The sequence below is a fragment of the Balaenoptera ricei genome, chromosome 12 (genome assembly GCF_028023285.1).
Source record: "Balaenoptera ricei isolate mBalRic1 chromosome 12, mBalRic1.hap2, whole genome shotgun sequence".
Taxonomy (NCBI): Eukaryota; Metazoa; Chordata; class Mammalia; order Artiodactyla; family Balaenopteridae; genus Balaenoptera; species Balaenoptera ricei.
The window spans coordinates 43,047,072-43,068,569 of record NC_082650.1 but is presented as its reverse complement, the minus strand read 5'-3'; the positions used below and the strand labels follow the sequence as shown (position 1 = coordinate 43,068,569).

The 21,498-nt window shown below is 35.8% G+C and overlaps 1 protein-coding gene across 8 annotated transcripts in view; it reads right to left on the bottom strand.

The window, feature by feature from the left end:
* CEP85L (centrosomal protein 85 like) overlaps positions 1–21,498 on the bottom strand; it is a 273,038-nt gene that overhangs the window by 112,896 nt on the left and 138,644 nt on the right. For all 8 annotated transcript variants that reach the window (XM_059941329.1, XM_059941334.1, XM_059941336.1 and 5 more), the window contains one exon: positions 20,920–21,081. In XM_059941329.1, the coding sequence (XP_059797312.1) occupies positions 20,920–21,081 (162 nt within the window). The remainder of the gene's footprint in view (positions 1–20,919; positions 21,082–21,498) is intronic.

The window sequence follows — 21,498 nt, the reverse complement described above, 5'->3', positions numbered from 1 at the left end:
AATATTTCCCAACTGCAGAGAAAATCAACAATTGGTGATAAAAACCAATTCCACATCAGACTAGTATTTACTCCTACAAATCTGAAAGCTACTGATAATATATGCTGTTCATAGAACATTATATTGAGAATAGAATTTACTCCAAAAGTCACTTATACCTGAAGTTCTCAAACTTTAAAATACAACAAACTTACCTGGTATCTGGAGCCCTACTCTGAGAGATTCTCATTCAGTTAGAGTAGAGAGGGTCCAGGAAACAACACTTTTTAATAAGTGATTCTGCTGTTCTATTCACCACGTCATTCCACCTAGGACTGATTCCAGTTCTGAAGCCTTCAAGTTTAAATATCTTAAGTTCAACCATCATCAGTATCTGAGTTTCACTGTAAAAACTGATTTACTGTGACATTCAGAATTCACTACTGTGAAAACTAAGGATTAAAGTTCAGTCTACCCACATACACATGCACATACATACTCATGCACATATACACCATGAATTAATGAACAAAGTATTAAATATTTGACAGTTTAAGTATCTGAAAAAAAAGACCATTCTATCTAAGAGATGAATCAAAAAATAATTTATTTTGCCTAACAAAACACAATCAATTACAGGTAGATGCAATGTGATTCCTAATGTGCTTTATTGTACTACCTAACTGTAGCCACAAATCCCAAATGCAAGCTATTATCATGGCATCCAGCCCATATCTAAGTTAGAACAAGTGAAATCTAAAACTGGCAGAAGGCCGTCCTTTTAAAAATCAGAGGACATGGAACTTCCCGGGTGGCGCAGTAGTTAAGAATCTGCCTGCCAATGCAGGGGACATGGGTTTGAGCCCTAGTCCAGAAAGATCCCACATGCCACAGAGCAACTAAACCCGTGCGCCACAACTACTGAGCCTGCGCTCTAGAGCCCGCGAGCCACAACTACTGAAGCCTGAACACCTAGAGCCCGTGCTCCGCAACAAGAGAAGCCACCACAATGAGAAGCCCATGCACCGCAACGAACAGTAGCCCCCGCTCGCCGCAACTAGAGAAAGCCCACGCACAGCGAGGAAGACCCAATGCAGCCAAAATAAATAAATAAATTTATTTTTAAAATTTAAAAATTAAAAAAAAAACAAACAAACCAGAGGACAGGGTTTATAGAGAGCACAGAAGAGCTAATGGTTTCAGACAGATTTCAGCTTATAGGGGAAAAATATAAGAGGACATTGCTGTAATCTGATAATGCAAGTGAATTATATTTAAGATAACAAAGTCCTGAATTCTGAACAAAATCCCAACCTTCTGTTTCACTGTCATATTATTCTTATCTGGCAATAGATGCGAGATTGATTCTATCTTCTCTTGTATATAGAGACAGTCTCTCTCTGCTCTTTCTTATAGTATAAAGGAATTAAATTTTTTAAAAAACCACACCTTCCAGATACATATTATAGCAATAAATCATGAGTCTTTACAAAGAAAAAAATAATCAGGAAACTATAACCCTATATCAAAATATTCTGATTTAAAGTGTAACAGCTTAATATATTTTCAGTCAATATAAAATATAAATATTTTATATTTTAAATAAAAATATTCAGTCTATCCCAAAGGCAATAATTAAGTTTTATAGAACACCGTGACTTTTTCCCCTTCCTGCTAATGTCATGATCATGTATCATATGAGAAAAAAAATTTTTAAGCCACATTTAACTCTTTTTTTAAACAAATGAACGTTTCTAAGTATTCCCTATATTTTTAGGTAAATATTTTAAAAATATTCTAAACTACACTCTGGTAGAAAAAGAGACATATATAAAGAAATTCAGTAGTAGTTCAACCAAACAATCTTCTAACAACGTATTATGTACAAGGCACTGTGCTAAGTAGAAAAGACAATGCAAATATATTATTTGCAATAAAACATGAACATAGCCCTTCTCGGGGTTTACAACTTCACCATTACACACACACAGCGGCAGGAAAAGGAAACTACAAAACACCAGACAATAAGAAGTGAGCCAGGGGCTTCCCTGGTGGCGCAGTGGTTGAGCATCTGCCTGCCAATGCAGGGGACACGGGTTCGAGCCCTGGTCTGGGAAGATCCCACATGCCGCGGAGCAACTAAGCCTGTGAGCCACAACTACTGAGCCTGCACGTCTGGAGCCTGTGCTCCACAACAAAAGAGGCCGCGATAGTGAGAGGCCCGCGCACCGCGATGAAGAGTGGCCCCCGCTTGCCGCAACTGGAGAAAGCGCTCGCACAGAAACGAAGACCCAACACAGCCAAAAAAATTAAATTAAATTAAATTAAATTAAAATTAAATTTAAAAAAAAAAGAAGTGAGCCAGAGAGAAAAGGGAGACTATTCATAAAAGAACTCTCAGAATGATAGCCAACTTCTCAACAGCAATAATGGAATCCAGAGCACAGTGAAATAATATCTCCAAAGGGTTAAGAGTAAATAAGTGGCACCCAAGAATTGTTTGGAACGCTAAGCTATCTTTCAAAGATGAAGGCAAAATATATTTTCTGCTAAACAGAAACAGAGCTTATCACCAACCGACTCATTAAAAGAACTACTAACATTCCTTAAGTTTCTTTCACTAAAGAAGAAAAATGAGTCATGAGTTGTAAAAAGGAATGAGGTTTTTTTTAAAAAACAGCAAAGCTGTGATTAAATCTAAAAACACCAATAATTGCATAACACTATCTAACTTCTGGGTTAAAAAAAGAGAGGGGGAGAGATAAAACCAAAATATCAACTACGACAAATACAACAGGGGTGGAGCAGCATACTACCATTACAGTCAAGTTAGGGATGCACGTTATAATCTCTACATTAACAACTAAAAGAATAGGTAGAGCTCACAACTATATAGCCACAAGCAAAAGAATACAAAGCTGTACACCTACCTTATACCTTCAACAAGTATTAACTCAAAATGAAACATAGGCCTAAATGTAACAGCTAGAACTATAAAACTCTTAGAAGAAACCATAGGTGTAAATCTTCATGATCTTAAGTCAGGAAGTGATTTCTTAGATGCAACACCAAAAGCCCAAGCAACAAAAGAAAATAAACTGGACTTCAATAAAATTTAAAAAATTTTTGCTGCAAATGATACCATCAAGAAAGTAAAAGGACAGCCCAAAGAAAGGGAGAAAATTTTTGCAATTACACATCTGACAGGGACTTTCATCTAGATTATATACGAAACACAACTCAATAATAAAAACACAAATAATCCAATTTAAAAATGGATGTGGAATTTGAATAGTCGTTTCTCCAGAGAAGATATACAGATGGTCCTATTAAAGCATACGAAAAGGACATTTTTGTTTGTCATTTTTAGGGAAATGCAAATCAAAACCACAATGAGACACCACTTCACACCCATTAGGATGGCTATCATCCGAATGACAGATAGTAAGTGTCAAGTGTCCGCAAGGATGTGGAGAAATTGGAACCCTCATACAATGCTGATGGGAATGTAAAATGGTGCCGCTGCTTAGGAAACAGTGTGGCAGTTCCTCAAAAGGTTAAACAGAGTTACCTACCGTATGATCCAGCAATTCCACTCCTAGGTATACACCCAAAAGAAATGGAAACATATTCACAGAAGCATTATTCTTAACAGCCAAAAAGTCAGAATAATGCAATGTCCATCAAGTGATCAATGGATAAATGAAAAGTGGTACAATGGAATATTATCTTTTATTATGGTAATAAAAAGAAATGAAGTACTAATACATGCTACAACATGATGAGTCTTGAAAACATTATGCTAAGTGAAAGTCAGTCACAAAGGACGATATATTAGATGATTCCATTTATATGAAATGTCCAGAAAAAAGAAATTTATACAGATTAGTGGTTGCTTAGGGATGGGAGGGAAGGTGGGGAGTGACAGCTAACAGACTTCTTTTGGGGAGGAGGGGGGTGGGCTAAAAAATGTTCTAAACTTAGACTGTGGTAATAGTTGAACAATTCTGAGACTATATTAAAAAGCATTAAATTGTATAATTTAAATGGGTGAATTGTATAGTATATGAATTATAGCTCATAAGAGATACGTGTGTATAACTTCTAATAAACTAGAAGGAAAATGTCATGAAGAGAAAGTGAAACAAAAGAAGGCAAGAAGGAAAAAACTTGAGAAAAGCAGACTAGAAAGTATACAATATGATTTAAAATGCATCAAAATTTAACAATCACAGTAGGTGAATATCCACTCAAAACACAAGAATTGTCCACATAATTTTTTTAATCTAGCTAAATGTTTATAAAAGATACACCTAAAATATGAAGTCCTATTTTGGCATTATGGTATCTGCATAGAGACTGAGAATGATTACATAAAAGAATTACACAGAAATAACTATCAAGAACATTAGGAAAACTGTATGTCAGGTATCAAGATCATGAAAAGCATAGTTCCATGAACTGCTTGCTTTTATTCATTGTATCTTAAGGATAGAGAGAAGCTTCTGTTTCCCTACTTTCAAACCTATGACCTATTCTTTTAGCAACTGTACTTGATAGCAACAGTACACAATTCTATGCAAATCTTGGTTCTCATTTTGTTATTGTCTAATCATTATTACCGATCACCTTTTTTTCTTGAATATTTTATATTTTTTCTCAATTGTATTTTGTGAAGTCACTTCAAATCCTACTGAAGCAGAAAACGAGTGAGAAGTTCTAAAATAACTTGTTTAAAATAATTACAGAAGTCTACACTGTTCACAAATTAGTTCTCAAGCTCTTTTTGTACACTGTCTCTTAGCAACCATTCACAACAAACTAAGAAGCTTCATTCTATAAGTTTATATAAAACAAGATGAAAAGCTGGTTTTTAAAAAAGGGGAGCATTTCTGATCTCCAACCAGACTACTGGCAACTTTATTAAAGGACAATCTGAAGTACAGTTTAAAGAGGTCAACAATTCAAAGCAAAACTAATTTTAGGGACTTCCCTGGTGGCGCAGTGGTTAAGAATCCGCCTGCCAATGCAGGGGACACGGGTTCGATCCCTGGTCTGGGAAGATCCCACATGCCACGGAGAAACTAAGCCCGTGTGCCACAACTACTGAGCCTGTGCTCTAGAGCCCACGAGCCACAACTACTGAGCCCACATGCCACAGCTGCTGAAGCTCACGCGCCTAGAGCCCGTGCTCCACAACAAGAGAAGCAATCTCAATGGGAAGTCCACGCACCACAACGAAGAGTGGCCCCCGCTCACCGCACCTAGAGAAAGCCTGCAAGTAGCAACGGAGACCAAACGCAGCCAAAAATATTAATTAATTAATTAATTTTTTTTAAAAAAAAAACTAATTTTAAAAGCTAGTCAGTAAAAAAGCTCCTTTTTGTATTTACACAAAAATTTTAGTTATTTTTTTCTTGAATGGCTTTTAAAATTTCATTCAACTGTACCATTTTCTAGATATCTCCTACTAGTTTCAATTTAGATTAAGTCTCATCAGGCAGTTTACTTGCAAAGAGCTAAAAGTGTTATTTCTCTCCTATAAAAATGGTTATAAATCAAATTGTAATGATCTCAAATTATGGGACGTGATTTTCAAAAATTCAAATTTTCTCAGGAAAAAAAACTGTTACTTTATGACAGAACTGACAAGAAATTATCATTTGGTCCTCTAACCACTTGCATGTCTGGGGAAATGTGAAGTCATTAACCTCTTCCCTAAACCCATGGCTGTGCGACTGAAAGGCCTTTCCAGGTCAGAAGTACATGGGTTCATTACAGTTCTCAAAAATGGACTAACTTCAGCTCAGCTTGGTCAGGTTCATATTCTACCAGATCAAGAAGCAAAATGATAGGAAAAAATGAGTAAATGAATAGACAAATGGATGGATGAACAACAATGAAGGTAAAAATGAGGGCCATAAAGATACAAAATATACCTCCAACAAACAATTTTAATTTCTGCAAATTTACTACAGCTGTAATGTTCTTATATGCCATGTTTAAAATTTTAAATTGAAATAGTTTAAGCAGTAAGGTAGATTAACAAGAAAATTAAGTAGAGATGGGGAGCAAAGGAAAAGGGTTATTTGGTTTGCAAAAGAATATAAATCATAATTGTTTTGAATACTGCCTTGAAATTATTTGATTTCACAAGCAGAAAAGTATTCTGTATATAACCCTTCACCTCTTTCCATATGCAAATGAAGAACTAAGTCCATAAAGGTTAAATTACTTGACCAAGTACAGATCTCAAAAGAGAATCCTGGTCTCCTGTTTCTCAGCCTAGTATTACCTACACTATCCTACACTACACCTCTCAGTTCTTCTTCCTCTCTAGTTTCTCCCTTCAAGAACAGATATCTAACAGTGCGGTTAAGCGCAGGGCTTGAGTTAGACTTGAAGAATCTCAGCTCCACCACATGAACCGCTGTATAAACCCAGATGTTATTAATGTCCTCTAAGTTTTATTTTTCATCAGTAAAGAGAAAATGATTATATTTGACCTCAGAAGGATTCTATAATGAAAAAAATTTTTTAATCATGTATAGAAGTATAAAACCTCACACTGAAAAAATCTATGGTACATACTCTTATTAACGTTAAGGTCAACAGACCAACTAATCCACTGTAATATCTGGAGGTCATGTTATGGAAGTACTCATCATCAGAGTCCTGAAAGTTCCAAAGCTATGAAGTTGCAGCAACATAAGATTATTCACCAATGAAATGAACCTTAATAAAGCAAGGAAACAGGTTAGAGAACAGTCTAAATAAATATCATTTACTTCGCCTATAAAATGGGTATAGAATTGTACCCAACAAGTTATTTTTCAATTAACTGAAACAATCATGTAAACCTCTTATCATGATGCCTTATGCACAGTAAATGTTCAATAAATATTATTACTATTGTAATTAAAAGGTTATGGGGGAACTCTTGATTTGCTTGAAAATATCACCTAAGGTATGGGGGGGAGCATAGAATATCTGAAATAAGATTGCCATGTGTTATAAATTTACAATTGTATAAGTTTGGTGTTGTGTACATGTGGGTTTTACCATTTTGCCTTCTTTTTACTTTAGTATATGTTTGAAATTTTCTGTAAAAAAGAAAAAAAAACAAGAGTAAGAACAAGAGGATATTTTACATTAAGATGAGGTGTTTTAAAGAAACCATTTAGCAAAGTAAACTAATGAAACCTAATCACTGTAATAAAATACACAAGCAAAGAAAACAGAGCCTTGGGAAGTTTTTATGACGTCTTCCAAAATTAGTGGTTGCCTAGGGTAGGGGGCATAGGGTTGTTGGAGGAGGGGGTGATGGCTAAGGTGAGTGGGGTTTCTCTTTGGGGTAATGAAAATGCCCTAAAATTCATTCGGGTGATATATATACAACTCTGTGAATATAATACTAAAAGCCACTGAGTTGTACATTTTAAATGGGTAAATTATATGGTATATAAATTATATCTCAATAAAGTTGTATAAAAGAATGTATGATTTTCATTGCCTAATTATCTCCTGAATCATCTAATTTTCTCCTTTCCTACTGTCTCCTTTTATGAACAAGTCATCATTGGCTCCCACCTGCAATGCCAGTGGTCCCCTGGCATCCCGTTTTGCTCTCCTCTTGATTCATCCTCAGAATGTTCTCTCACCTCCCAGTTTTGACCATGCTGTCCTCTCAGCCTAGACTACTCTCCTGCCTTGTTTTGCCCTGTCAGTTCTTACTCACCTTTTTGGTCCTCAGCTTAAACATCACTTCTGCCAGGGGTCCTTCCCCAAATCCAGTGGATTTAGGAATGTCCTCCTACCCTGTGTACTTTGCCCATCATACTGCTCATATTTTATGATAATTATTTCCTGTATTGTCTTCTCCACTAGATTTTATGTATACAATGAACAAAGAAAATGTCTGTTTAATTCTAACCACTAGCACAGGACCTGACACACAGTAGAGGATAAATATTGGTCACATGAATAAATGACTAAACAAGTCCTTACATTACAAGGCCTTCGTTTCTTCATAAAATAAGGACAAGGCACCAAATGTTAACTTTTCTTATTTTTCTTCCTTTCTGACACATACTCACAGGATGACCTCAAAATTTATACTATTCAACAGTCCTATTATTTCTTAATAAAAACAACTAACTAATGAAGATTTGATTAAATTGAAGTCCATTTTTATCAGTCCCTCCTACTTGATATAAATGAGGTTAATTAGATAAGAAAATTATCTCTGATACAAATTAGCAGTTGGAAATTATCAAAGAAAAAATATTTAACTCTATCTGTACCTTTTTTTAGTAAAATATATAAATATGCTTGAAAATTAGCCCCAAATAGACTATTAGAAGCTACACTTAAGAGCTCAGATTTAAAAAAATAAAAGAACTGCAATGTGAGCCTGCCTCTCAGGCACCATGTGATTCGGGAGAGGAAGACTGTCCTGTGGAAGGTTACAGAGCCAAGTCTAAGCAAAAATAAAGTTCTTTTCTAGCCTCAGGGTCCTATATTCCCAGTCCTATACTCCTCTTGCTTCTTCCTTAATTACTCAACTCTGGGACCACATCTAGGTTATGCCCTACACAACAAATGCTGTATACTTCAAGAACAACTCTCCTTTCTGTGCCAGCAGCAGCTATTTATACATGGCCTCCAGGTCTCAGCAAAGAAAACCAAGAAAGAAATTGGTGATCTGCTGATGTGGCTTATGTTACAATTTGGTAGTTCTGCAGGCACATCTATCCTTATGTCACAGATCTACTTCCTCCCACCCTGGAATCTGACTCCGCATGAACAAATTACCACAGCTAAAAGGTGGTGCCACTAATGTTAGTGTTCTAACCTGTTAAATATAAAAATCTCACACTCTTATTTAGCATTATTTGAAATCTCAAAATACCATGGCTAAAAGCAAATCACTCAATGGTAATTTTAGAATATTTTTCTATACTAGAGTTCCTTCCCTGCTGAGATTTTGATGTAATCCTCTCCATGTTGATCTCTGCAGTTCTGCAGTTTTTGAAACAAAGTACTCAATAAATATTTATTAAATGAATAAATGAACAAACTTCTAAAAGCTGCATGTTAGCAAAGAATAGAAAGGTACCTTCATTTGTGTCATATCATTTACAAAGCTGGATATTTATCATTCCTAGAGCATTTACAGTCTGTGATAATTATATATTCTACACTCATGTATGAATTTTAAATTTTTAAATAATTAAAATAAAACACAACATTAAAATTAAAAATAATGTTATTTTTCCAGATGATTCACAGAATACCTTGAGGATTTAGCAATGGCCAAAGAGCATCGACTGGAACATCAGTTATAAGCATACAGTACTATAGGGCAAAGAAGGGGGAGTGAGAGTGAAGGTCTAACTAGACAGTACCTTATAGTTTGTTTAAGGTTTGATGACTTACTTCACAGCTGTACTGTTTACTTAATATATCATGGAATTTAAGTAAAATTTATTCATGTACTTTTATCTATACCCCCCAAATTAAATTTACATTTAGTTTATAGAGGTATACCATTTAACCACAATTGTCTTTTAAACAAAGATAAATCATTAAGATAAATAAGAACTCAAAATTTACTATTACAGGTTAAATATTTGAATTATATAACATGAACATAATGTTATTTGCAAAGAACAAATTTCAGAGGCTTGTGGCAAGATAGGCTTTTTCCTTCTAAACACTCAAATTGCATCCAAACTTTACATATGAAAAACTGGTGCAATCACACTCTTTACCTGCTCACTTTCATGTGGGTACCCACTGGTCTAGCAGTCAGCTATGTGAGACTCCAGGATAATGTTCCCTCTTCCTCCTAATTAAGTCTGAGGGCCTATACCTCACACCTGATGGGAGAATTCCAGCAGGGATTACTGACATTATTCCTTTTCCCCATTCCTTAACTGAGCAACAGAACTCTTCAGAATTTCAGGGATTCTCCAATCTAAAATCTTCCCTAACCCAAACATTTATATCTCACCACAGAAACCTTAACTTTCTCTTTGCCAAAGGAACCAGGGCAATCCCACTGCAGTGAAGCTTTTACCACTGTCAAAATGATAAAAGGAGTATGCTTTTAGTAGCTCCAGACTGACAGTAGAATATAATTTATCACAGACATAATGCTAAGGATATAAATTTCTATTATATTAAATATTAAGTGGGGTGACAGTAGCTATTTTGAGAAGCCAATATTGTTTCTACTGGGAAATATATAAATATATATACACACTCGTAAAATCTTTGAAAGTAAACCCTTTACAGATGATACTGTCAATACCAATATGTCCAATAAAAATATAATGTAAGTGGGACTTCCCTGGTGGCGCAGTGGTTAAGAATCCACCTGCCAATGCAGGGGACACAGGTTTGGTCCGTGGTCCGGGAAGATCCCACATGACACGGAGCAACTAAGCCTGTGCACCACAACTACTGAGCCTGTGCTCTAGACTCTGCAAGCCACAACTACTGAGCTCTCGTGCCACAACTACTGAAGCCCACGCACCTAGAATCCATGCTCCGCAACAAGAGAAGCCACTGCAATAAGAAGCATGTGTGCCACAACCAGAGAAAGCCTGTGTGCAGCAATGAAGACCCAACAGAGCCAAAAATAAATAAATAAATTTATTTTAAAAAATAACAATGTAAGCTACATTTGTAATTTTAAGTTTTACAGTAACTACATAAAAAAAAAAAAAGGTAAAACTAACTTCAATAATATCTTTTATTGGGACTTCCCTGGTGGCGCAGTGGTTAAGAATCTGCCTGCCAACGCAGGGGACATGGGTTCGAGCCCTGGTCCGGGAAGATCCCACATGCCGCAGAGCAACTAAGCCCATGCGCCACAACTACTGAGCCTGCGTGCTAGAGCCCACGAGCCACAACTATTGAGCCCATGTGCCACACTACTGAAGCCCGCGCACCTAGAGCCTATGCTCCACAACAAGAGAAGCCACCGCAATGAGAAGCCCGCGCACCGCAACGAAGAGTAGCCCCCGCTCGCTGCAACTAGAGAAAGCCCACGCACAGCAACGAAGACCCAACGCAGCCATAAATAAATAAATAAATAAATAAATAAATTTATTTTAAAAATCATAATATCTTTTATTTAACCCACTATATCTAAAATACTATATCATTATGTAATCAATATTAAAACGTATTAATGAGATATTTTATATTCTTTTAATACAAAATATTCAAATCCAGTGTGCAGCTTACATCTCAATTTGGACCAGGCATAGTTCAAGTACTCAATACCCCCATGTTACTAGTGGCTACCATATTGAATCACACAGCTCTATACTATTGTTTTCCATAAACTACCCTGAATATCTTCAGAAAGGAAATGACAGTAATTTACAATAGATGTAAGTGCATATATTGTATCAAGTATAGTATGTAAATTGTGATAAGTTACATTAAGAGTTTTTGTTAATAAACCCATGTAGTATGTAAATCATGCAGTTATTTGCTACATATATTGAGGTTTTTACAATAATCAGTCTCTTAAGAATTCAAATGTATTCACACATTTCAGCTAAAAATTGTCACAGCAAACCAAAATAATATAGCACTTCATGCCACAGCCTCAGAAATCAAGTAGGAATATATACCCTCCTCCAAGACAAATATTAACAGTAACAGAGTTAAAGGCAGTTAAGTAAAATATTCTGCAGATACATTCTAAAACAAACTCAAATTATATTTGGTAACAGGTCCAAATTTCATGTATATTATTTAAAATTAATATAATTTTACACCACCGTAATTCTCAACTGGGGGTTTAGTACAAAGGAGATGATACTTTTTAGGTTATTCTATTATGTGTGGAATTTAATAAGGATAGATTTGTTTAATTTTATAAATGAGAAAAATAAATACTTTATAGACCTATGATTAGTGGATGACAAAAATATTTATGTAATCAAAGACCAAAGTATGTAAAGCATATATAAGTGTGTATATAGATATATGTATAAAGTATCCACATGACACTGATATGAAATAATCTAATACACAGCATGTTTTAATGCTGACATTATGTTATAAATGTCAACCTATTAGTTATATTCTAATGCAAGGCTATTTTCAATATTCAATAATCCTCCACAATGGTTATTTCCCTGAGCCCTTTACATTAAACAGATATGGCATGTAGCAAATCCAACAAGGAAAAACAAAGATTACAAATTAGACGACTCAGGAAACTTACCAAAGAACAGAGACGGTAAATAGCTCCCATGAAGCAGAAATCATGAGAACTTCAGAAAGACATAAATTCAGGAAAGAAAACTACACTAACTGGAATCAAGTGTTGTATCAGCAAACATCCTAAGCTTTTGTTCTAAATAATCTTTAATATGCTTGCTAAAATTATTCCCTATTTTTGGATAACATTCTTAAATAATTGATTTTTTTTTTAAACAGGAGTACCCTTCACCTCTCCTGACAGTCAATAAATAAATGTAATCAAAGTCATTCGTTACCAGCACTGTCATTCAAACCATAATTCTGATTCATTTTCCACAGGAGCCCCAAGTTTCTGTTATTTATTGTCAGTCTCCCAGAGTCCTACTACTCCATCTTATTTTCATGCACCATTGTTATACTCATCATCCTTTCCTAGAACTCTTTCCCTACTTGCCCTTTGTCTTCAAATTCTGACACTGCTCTATCCACATAGAATAGCCTCTAAATAACATTACCTATTATGATCATGCCTTGAACTCAATGGATTCTTTGTCCATTAGAATATTTTGTATAGTGTTCTGTAACATACCAGTAAAATCACTCATTGTTTTATGTATTAATTAAAAAACTAGCAGGGAAAGGAGTTGGGAGTTGAACTTGGAGGTAATGGCAAGATCTAATGGAAGGCCAAAAATAAATAAAAATAACATCTTCACATCAGCCCAATTCAAGAAGAAAGTGAGAATCATGCTATTCATCCCTAAAAAATTATAGGGACTTGGGCTTCTCTGGTGGCGCAGTGGTTGAGAATCTGCCTGCCAGTGCAGGGGACACGGGTTCGAGCCCTGGTCTGGGAAGATCCCACATGCCGCAGAGCAACTAGGCCCGTGAGCCACAATTACTAGGCCTGCGCATCTGGAGCCTGTGCTCTGCAACAAGAGAGGCTGCGATAGTGAGAGGCCCGCGCGCCGCGATGAATAGTGGCCCCCACTTGCCGCAACTAGAGAAAGTCCTCGCACAGAAACGAAGACCCAACACAGCCATAAATAAATAAATATTAAAAAAAAATTATAGGGACTTGCATTTAACACCTGATGAATTATTCAGTGAGAAAAGCAGTGATATTTGCTGTTAACACAAATAGTTTTAAATTAATTCAAAGAATAAAAAGAAGCAGTTTTCTAAACAGCAATAGAAAAGGTGAGTAATTATATATAATAATACACAGCAAAATCAAAGAGTTTCTGGAGATTATAAAAAAGACACCATTATAGTCATATTCTCAATGAGGTATTCTCAGTTCTTCAGCCAGTCATTATGAAAATGCAGCATCCCAGCCCTGACACTGTGTGGCCTAGTCTGGGGGGAGAGAGGGGAATTTTTTTTTAAGCTCTCCCTGGCTGAACTGAGGAAAGAAAATTCCCAGCTGGACCCAGATTAATACCATAATATTCTATGGAGGTTGAAATAACTGACTATAAGAAGATTATTAGTACTGAGTTTCTAAGACAAAGCTTCAAAAAGCCAAAGAATTTATCTCTGAACCTCAAGTAAATTTTTGAGAAGTCATAACACAGGAACAAAGTTAACAGAGAGTATGATTTGCTTAAAGCAAACAGCTTTGTAATAGCACTAAAAAAATCCCCAGAGCATCCATTCTACAACTTTTAAATCTCCAGATCTGTATCCTTCCCACATCATTCTATCCTCAAAAAAAGTTAATTTTTATAGTTCAGTGACAGGACCAAATAGCTAATAATACATTTTTTAAGCCTTCAAAGTAGTTTCCTGCTTTATTTTCAACTCTACTTACATCAAATTACTCTCCAAAAATTTTATGGCTTTCCATTTAACCACATAGATGTAACAGAGTGTTGTGGATTGAACTGTGTGCCCCACACAGATACACTGAAATCTTAACCCCCCAATACCTGTGAAGGTGATCTTATTTTGAAGTAGGGTCTTTGCAGATGTAATCAAGTTAAGATGAGGTCATACTGGATATGGGTGGGCCCTAAATCCAATGACCAGTGTCCTGATAAGGAAAGAGAGAAAGAGATATCTGAAGACACAGAGGAGACCTAGAGAAGGCGGCCATGTAAAGGAGGCAGACATGAAAACTATCATGCCACAAACCAAAGAATGCCAAGGATTGCCAGTAACCACCAGAAGCTAGAAGCGACAATTAAGGAAGACTTGTCCCTAGAGCCTTTGAAGGAAACATATCCCTGTCGATACCTTGATTTTGAACCTGCAGTCTCCAAAACTGTGAGAAAATATATTTCTGCTGTTTTAAGCCACCCAGTTTGTGGTAATTTGTTATGGCAGCCCTAGGAAACTAACAGAGGGGAATATGGGTTAATAGTTCTGAACCTGCTTTACTTGTATACTGAGGGCTGAATAAATATGTAAATAGATGGTAGATGGTGGAGGTATCTCACTGTTGGAAAGGGAAATTATAGACAAGTAAGGGGAAAAAGCTAAAATGAGCTCTGCTATACTGGATTAGAGTCAGAGACATCAGTATGAACTCATTTAGCTTAATATGGATACTTATGAATAGACACAGAAATAATTATAGATATGCATATATACACAGGCGAGTATACATACCATATAACCTAGTTCTGCCTCCGTGACAGTGTAGAAGCAATAAAACCCCAGCGGTAACAAGCACTCCCAGCACCCAGATCTTGGTTTCTAAATACTATTCTCCAATAAAAAGAACCAGGGATCTTTGGAGAAATGGCTGATCCTAGGGCTACAGTAGGGAAGATATAAGATGACCATGGAACACCTTACACTACACAAAAGGAAGTGCTCAAAAAACAAAAGGATGGGGATGGAGCACAGAGTGTCACAGGAGTGACACACACACACAAAAGGTCTCAGCAAAGAAACGGAAGATATAAATGAGAACCAAAATTAAAAATTTATAACTGAAAAATGCAATAGAAATAAAAATCTCAGCAGATAGGCTCAACAGCAGAACGGAGTGGACAAAAGAAAAATATTAGTGAAGTGGAAAACAGAACAATAAAAATTACCTAACCTTAACAACAAATGAAAAACAGAAGGAAAAACAAACAAACAAACAAAAAGGACACAGCATCAGGACAATAACAAAAGATTTACAATTTGTGCCATCAGAGTCCTAGAATAAAAGAGGAAGAGGCTAAAAAAGTACTCAAAGACAATAATGGCTGAAAACTTCCAATGTTTGGCAAGAGACATAAACTTGCAGATTCAAGATGCTGAATCCCAAAAACATGTACAAATCCCAAAAAGGATAAACCCAAAGAAATCCACCTAAAGACATGTGGTATTAAATTTCTGAAAACTGAAGACAAAAAAATCTTGAAAGTAGCCAGGGAAAAATGAGAGCAGATTTGTCATCAGAAACCATGGAGGCCAGAAAGAAGTGACAATACTTTTCAACTACTGAAAGAAAAGAACTGTCAAACTAGAATTATATACCTACTGAAATTATCCTTCAGGAATCTAGGGGAAATCAAGACATTCTCAGTTGGGGAAAAACTAAGATAATTTGTCACCAGCACATGCATCTTAAAAGAAGGACTAAAGGAAATTCTCTGAACCAAATGGAAACAATAAAAAGGAACCTTGGAACAACACAAAGGAAGAGCACAGGAAGCAAAAATGTGAGTAAATACAACAGGCTGTCTGTCTCCTCTTGAGTTTCCCAAATTATGTTTGATAGTTGAAGTAAAAACTATAACACTGTCTGATATGGTTATAAATATATGCAAAGGAAAAAGCTAAAACAATTTTATTATAAATGGGATAGGTAAAAGGATATAAAGGGAGATAATGTTTCTACACTCCACTCAAACTGTTAAAATGGTAAGCTATGTATATGTAAGTTATCTGTATTATATATCTACATTATATATGACAAAACACATAATGTAAAACCTAAATCAACCACTAGGAGAGATACACTTAAAAATACTATGGTTAAGTCCAAGTAGAATTCTAAAATTGTTCAAGTAACCCACAGGAAGGCAGGAAAATGAAAATAGAAACAAAGAGAACAAACAGAACACCTGAATATTAAAACATCAATAATTACATTACATGTAAATGGTCTAAATATATCAATTAAAAGACAGAGACTAGCAAATCCAACTGTATGCTGTTACAAGCAACTTAACTTTGAATAGAATGTTACAGACAAGTTAAAAGTAAAAGAACAGAAAACATACCATTTAAACATTAATCAAAAGAAAGCTGGAGAGGCTATATTAAATCAGAAAAAGTAGACTTCAGCACAAAAAAAATTACCAGAGATAGAAAGACATCATATAATAATAAAAGGGCCAATCCACCAAGAATACATAGCAATCCTAATTGCATATGCATCAAACTACAGAGCTGCAATATGTGCAGCAAAAATTTATAAAACTAAAAAAAGAAATGCACAGATCCACAATCATAGTTAAGACTTTTAATACTTCCTTTCTCAACAGTTGAACAACTAAACAGAAAATCATCAAGGATATAGAAAAAAATCAACAACACCATCAACCAACAGGATCTAATTGACATTTACAGAACATATACCAAATAGACCATATGCTGAGACCTAAAAGAAATCTTGACAAATTTAAAAAAAACAAAATCATAAAGTATGTTTTTGACCACAATGGAGTTAAACTAGAAATTAATAACAGAAAGATAGCAGAAAAATCTCTAAACACTTCAAAACTAAACAACATGCTACTAAATAACCCTGGGGTCAAGAGGAAGTCTCAAGGTAAATTAAGAAAATATAATGAACTGAATGAAAACACAAAATATCAAAATTTGAGAATCACAGCTAAACCTTGTCTGAGAGACAACTTTATAGCACTAAGTGCATACATCTTAAGAGGAAAGTTTCAAATCAATATCTAAGCTCCCACCTTAAGAACTTAGAAAAAGAGCAAAATAAACCCAAAGCAGTAATAAGGAAATAATAAACAGCAGAAACCACTGAAATTGAACACAGAAAACAAAAGAGAAAATTAATGAAACAAAGAGCTGATTCTTTGAAAAGATCAATAAAATTGACAAATTGCTACCAAGACTGAAAAATAAAAAAGGAAAGATGACACAAATAACCAATACCAGAAATGGAAGAGGAAATACCACTACAGAGGTTGCAGAAATCAGAGGTAAGAGAATGCTATGAACAACTCTACATTCACAAATTTGACAACAGACAAAATGGACTACTTCCTCAAAAAAAAAAAACAAACTACCACAACTCATCCAACATGAAAAATAATTTGAATAGTTCTATGACTATTAAGGAAATTTAATTCATGATTTTAAACTATAAAAAAAGAAATTCTAGGCCCAGATGAAGAACTCTAATAAACATTTAAAGGAGAATTAACACCATTCTACACAATCTCTTCCAGAAAATAGGAGGGAACACTTCCCATTTCATTTTATAAAGCTAGTATCAGCCTGATATCAAAAGGAAAAACATTCCTACTTATAGATGACATAACTGTCTACAGAGAAAACTCCAAGAAATATACCCAAAAACGCCTCCTAGAACCAAAGAGTTCAGCAATGTCACAAGATACAATTAACATATTGATACCAAAATTGGAAAATTAAATGCCATTTACAATCACTCCTCCAAAAATGAAATACTTAGCTATAAATCTAACAAAATATGTACTGGACATGTATGTTGAAAACTATACAACACTGGTGAATGAAATTAAGATCTAAATAAATGGAGAAACATACCATGTTAACGGATTAGAAGACTCAACAGAGTCAAGACGGCAATTCTCCCCAAACTGATATATGGACAACACAATTCCTATTAAACTCCCAGATTTTTTGTAGATATAGACAGAATTATTCTAAAACTTATATAGAAAAGCAAAGCAACCAGAATAGCTAAAACAAGTTTGAAAAAAGAATAAAGTGGGAATTATTCTGGTTTCAAGATTTATTAGGCAAAGAAAACGAACCTTAATCTAAAAATCTCACACTGTGCAGAAAGGATCAGCATGTCTGAGTTTTCCACCGTCTGCGCATTCCAAGAAAGGTTTGGCCCTTGTCTGGCTCCTAAGATGCAACCACTAAACCCTTGAAATATCCTGCCTAATGAGAGTGTCTTTGTTTATCTGGGGACCTTGAGTGACTCCATATAGTCCATGCTAAAAATGTGATATATGTTTGGAGCCTTGAACCATGTAATATTAGCTTGACTTCTCAAGGGCTGGAGTCTAAGGTCATCCACAAAGGCAGTCAACCATACCAACATAACCTACCCACAATAAAAATCCTGGACACCAAGGCTTGGATGACCTCGCCTGGTGAGCAATACTCTGTATGTGGTATCACACACCACTGCTGAGAGAATTAATCACTGTCCACACAACTCCACTGGGAGAGGACAACTGGAAGTTTGGACCTGCTGTCTCCTGGACCTTGTCCTTTGCTTCTTTTTCTACTACTAATTTAAATCTGTAACCTTTCACTGTAAAAAAAAAAAACCATAACCATTAGTATAACAGCTTTTCTGAGTTCTAGCAAATAATTGAGCCTAAGACTGGCCTCAGGGACACCCAAACATACACACATTATACAAAATTAACTCAAAATGAATCACAGACTTAAATGGAAAACATAAAATGATTAAAATTTTAGAAAAAAGAAAAAAAAGAAGAATATTCAAGATCTGGGACTAGGCAAAGAGTTCTTACTTAGCCTTGACCCCAAAAGCACAATCCATATAGGCAAAAACTGATACACTGGACTCACAAGCTTAAAAACTTTTGCTCTGCAAAAGACACTGTTAGAGGATGAAAAGACAAGCCAGAGGGCTTCCCTGGTGGCGCAGTGGTTGAGAGTCTGCCTGCCAATGCAGGGGACACGGGTTCGAGCCCTGGTCTGGGAAGATCCCACATGCCGCGGAGCGGCTCGGCCCGTGAGCCACAATTACTGAGCCTGCGCATCTGGAGCCTGTGCTCAGCAACAAGAGAGGCCGCAATGGTGAGAGGCCCGCACACTGCGATGAGGAGTGGCCCCCGCTCGCCGCAACTAGAGAAAGCCCTAGCACAGAAACGAAGACCCAATATAGCAATCAATCAATCAATCAATCAATAAATCTTTAAAAAAAAAAAAAAAAAAAAAAGACAAGCCAGACTGGAAAAAAACGTTTACAAACAGAATAGCCAACAAAGGATTAGTATCTGAAATATATAAAGAACTCTTAAAACTCAACAGAAAAAAAGGAAAAAAATCCAACTAGAACATGGGCAAAAGACATGAAGAACATTTCAACAGAGAACATACAGAAGGCAAATAAGCATGTGAAAAAATGTTCAACATTATTAATCTTTAAGAAAATGAGAATTAAAACCACAATGAGATATCACTACATTCCTATCAGAAAGGCTAAAATTTAAAAACCACCAAAGAAAAAATTAATTAATTAATTAATTAAAATAAAAACCACCAAGGGCTAGCAAGGATGAAGAGAAAGTTAGATCACCCATACTGATCCACTTCCACCGCTGATGGAAATGGAATAGTCACTTTGGAAAACAGTGTGACAGTTTCTTTAAAAACTAAACATGCAACTGCCATACAACCAGCTACTGTGCTCCTGGACATTTACCACAGAGAAATGAAGACATGTGTTCACACCAAAACCTGTACATGAATGTTTATATTTATAGCAGCTTTATTTCTAATAGCCAAAAACTGGAAACAACCCAGATGTCTTTCAGTGGGTTAATGGTTATGCAAAATGTGGTCTATCCAATACCACCATTGCTAACTACTACTCAGCAATAAAAAGAAATGAACTATTGATACACACAACAACCTGGATCAATCTCCAGAGAAAAAAGCCAATTCCAAAGGGTTACATACTGTATGATTCCATTTATAGGGCACGCCCGAAATGACAAAATTACAGAAATGGAGAAGAGATTAGTGGTTTCCAAGAGTTAAGAAGGAGGGGGGGGCTTCCCTGGTGGTGCAGTGGTTAAGAATCTGCCTGCCAATGCAGGGGACATGGGTTCAAGTCCTGGTCTGGGAAGATCCCACATGCCGCAGAGCAACTAAGCCCGTGAGCCACAACTACTGAGCCTGTGCATCTAGAGCCTGTGCTCCGCAACGGGAGAGGCCGCGACAGTGAGAGGCCTGCGCACAGCGATGAGGAGTGGCCCCCACTCGCCACAACTGGAGAAAGTCCTCGCATAGAAACAAAGACCCAACACAGCCAAATAAATAAATAATAAAAAAATAAATAAATAAGATGAGGGAGGGGAAGTGGGTGTGAGCAGAATAAGGTATACTGTGGTGATAGAAATGTTCTGTATTTTGACTATATCAATGTCAGTATCCTGGTTGTGATACTGAAGTGTAGTTTTGCAAGATACTAAGTGGGGGGTGAGATAAAGGGTATATAGAATCTCTGTGCTATTTCTTTAAATCACATGTGAATCTACAATTATTTCAAAATAAAAAGTTTAGTTAAAAAATGAATGAAGGAAAAATTAATACAATCAGAAGAACAATTTCATTTGATATATAACAACACTGAACATTATTAAATATTCAAACACTACTTTATAATTTCTTAGTTTAGAACAGTAAAACATATCTCTTGAATTTTCTCAATCACAGCCATTCTACAAAGATTCACGTCTAACCAGTAAGAATTCAGCTCACCTTCCACACTGTCAGAACAGGAAGTTCCAATGCCAGTGTCACCACTGTCAGAAGCTATACTATGTCTCCTGATATGGTTATTTCGTTGGTTAGATGGAACAGTTGTGGCCTGCCACAATGATTCATTACCAGGTAACCATGCTGATGAAGAATAATCTGGGCCTACAAAAGAAAATACGCAGAAGTTAACACATTTATAATGTCTGTGAGTAGATAGAAGACATCTTTTGACCTTGTAAAAAATGCAAATAAGGTAAAATAAGCTTATTTTCTGCCAAAAATAATTTAAATAGATCGGTGATATCTAAGATTCACCAAATAAACTTACTTATCACACATACACAAATTCAATGCTGATTTAGCAGCTTCCTCTGGCTGAAGAGCTCTGATTTCTGCTTATAGACATTGAACTTTTAAACATGGAACTACTGTCTGATTTAAAATATCAACTCTATCATCAATCCATCTGGAAATGTCAGCACTCTGCTTTGTAATATTTGATAGGTAGGCATCTGTGATCCCAGACACAGGCATTAGCTGAGAATTGGGACTCAGGGAAAATCTAATCAAATCATATTG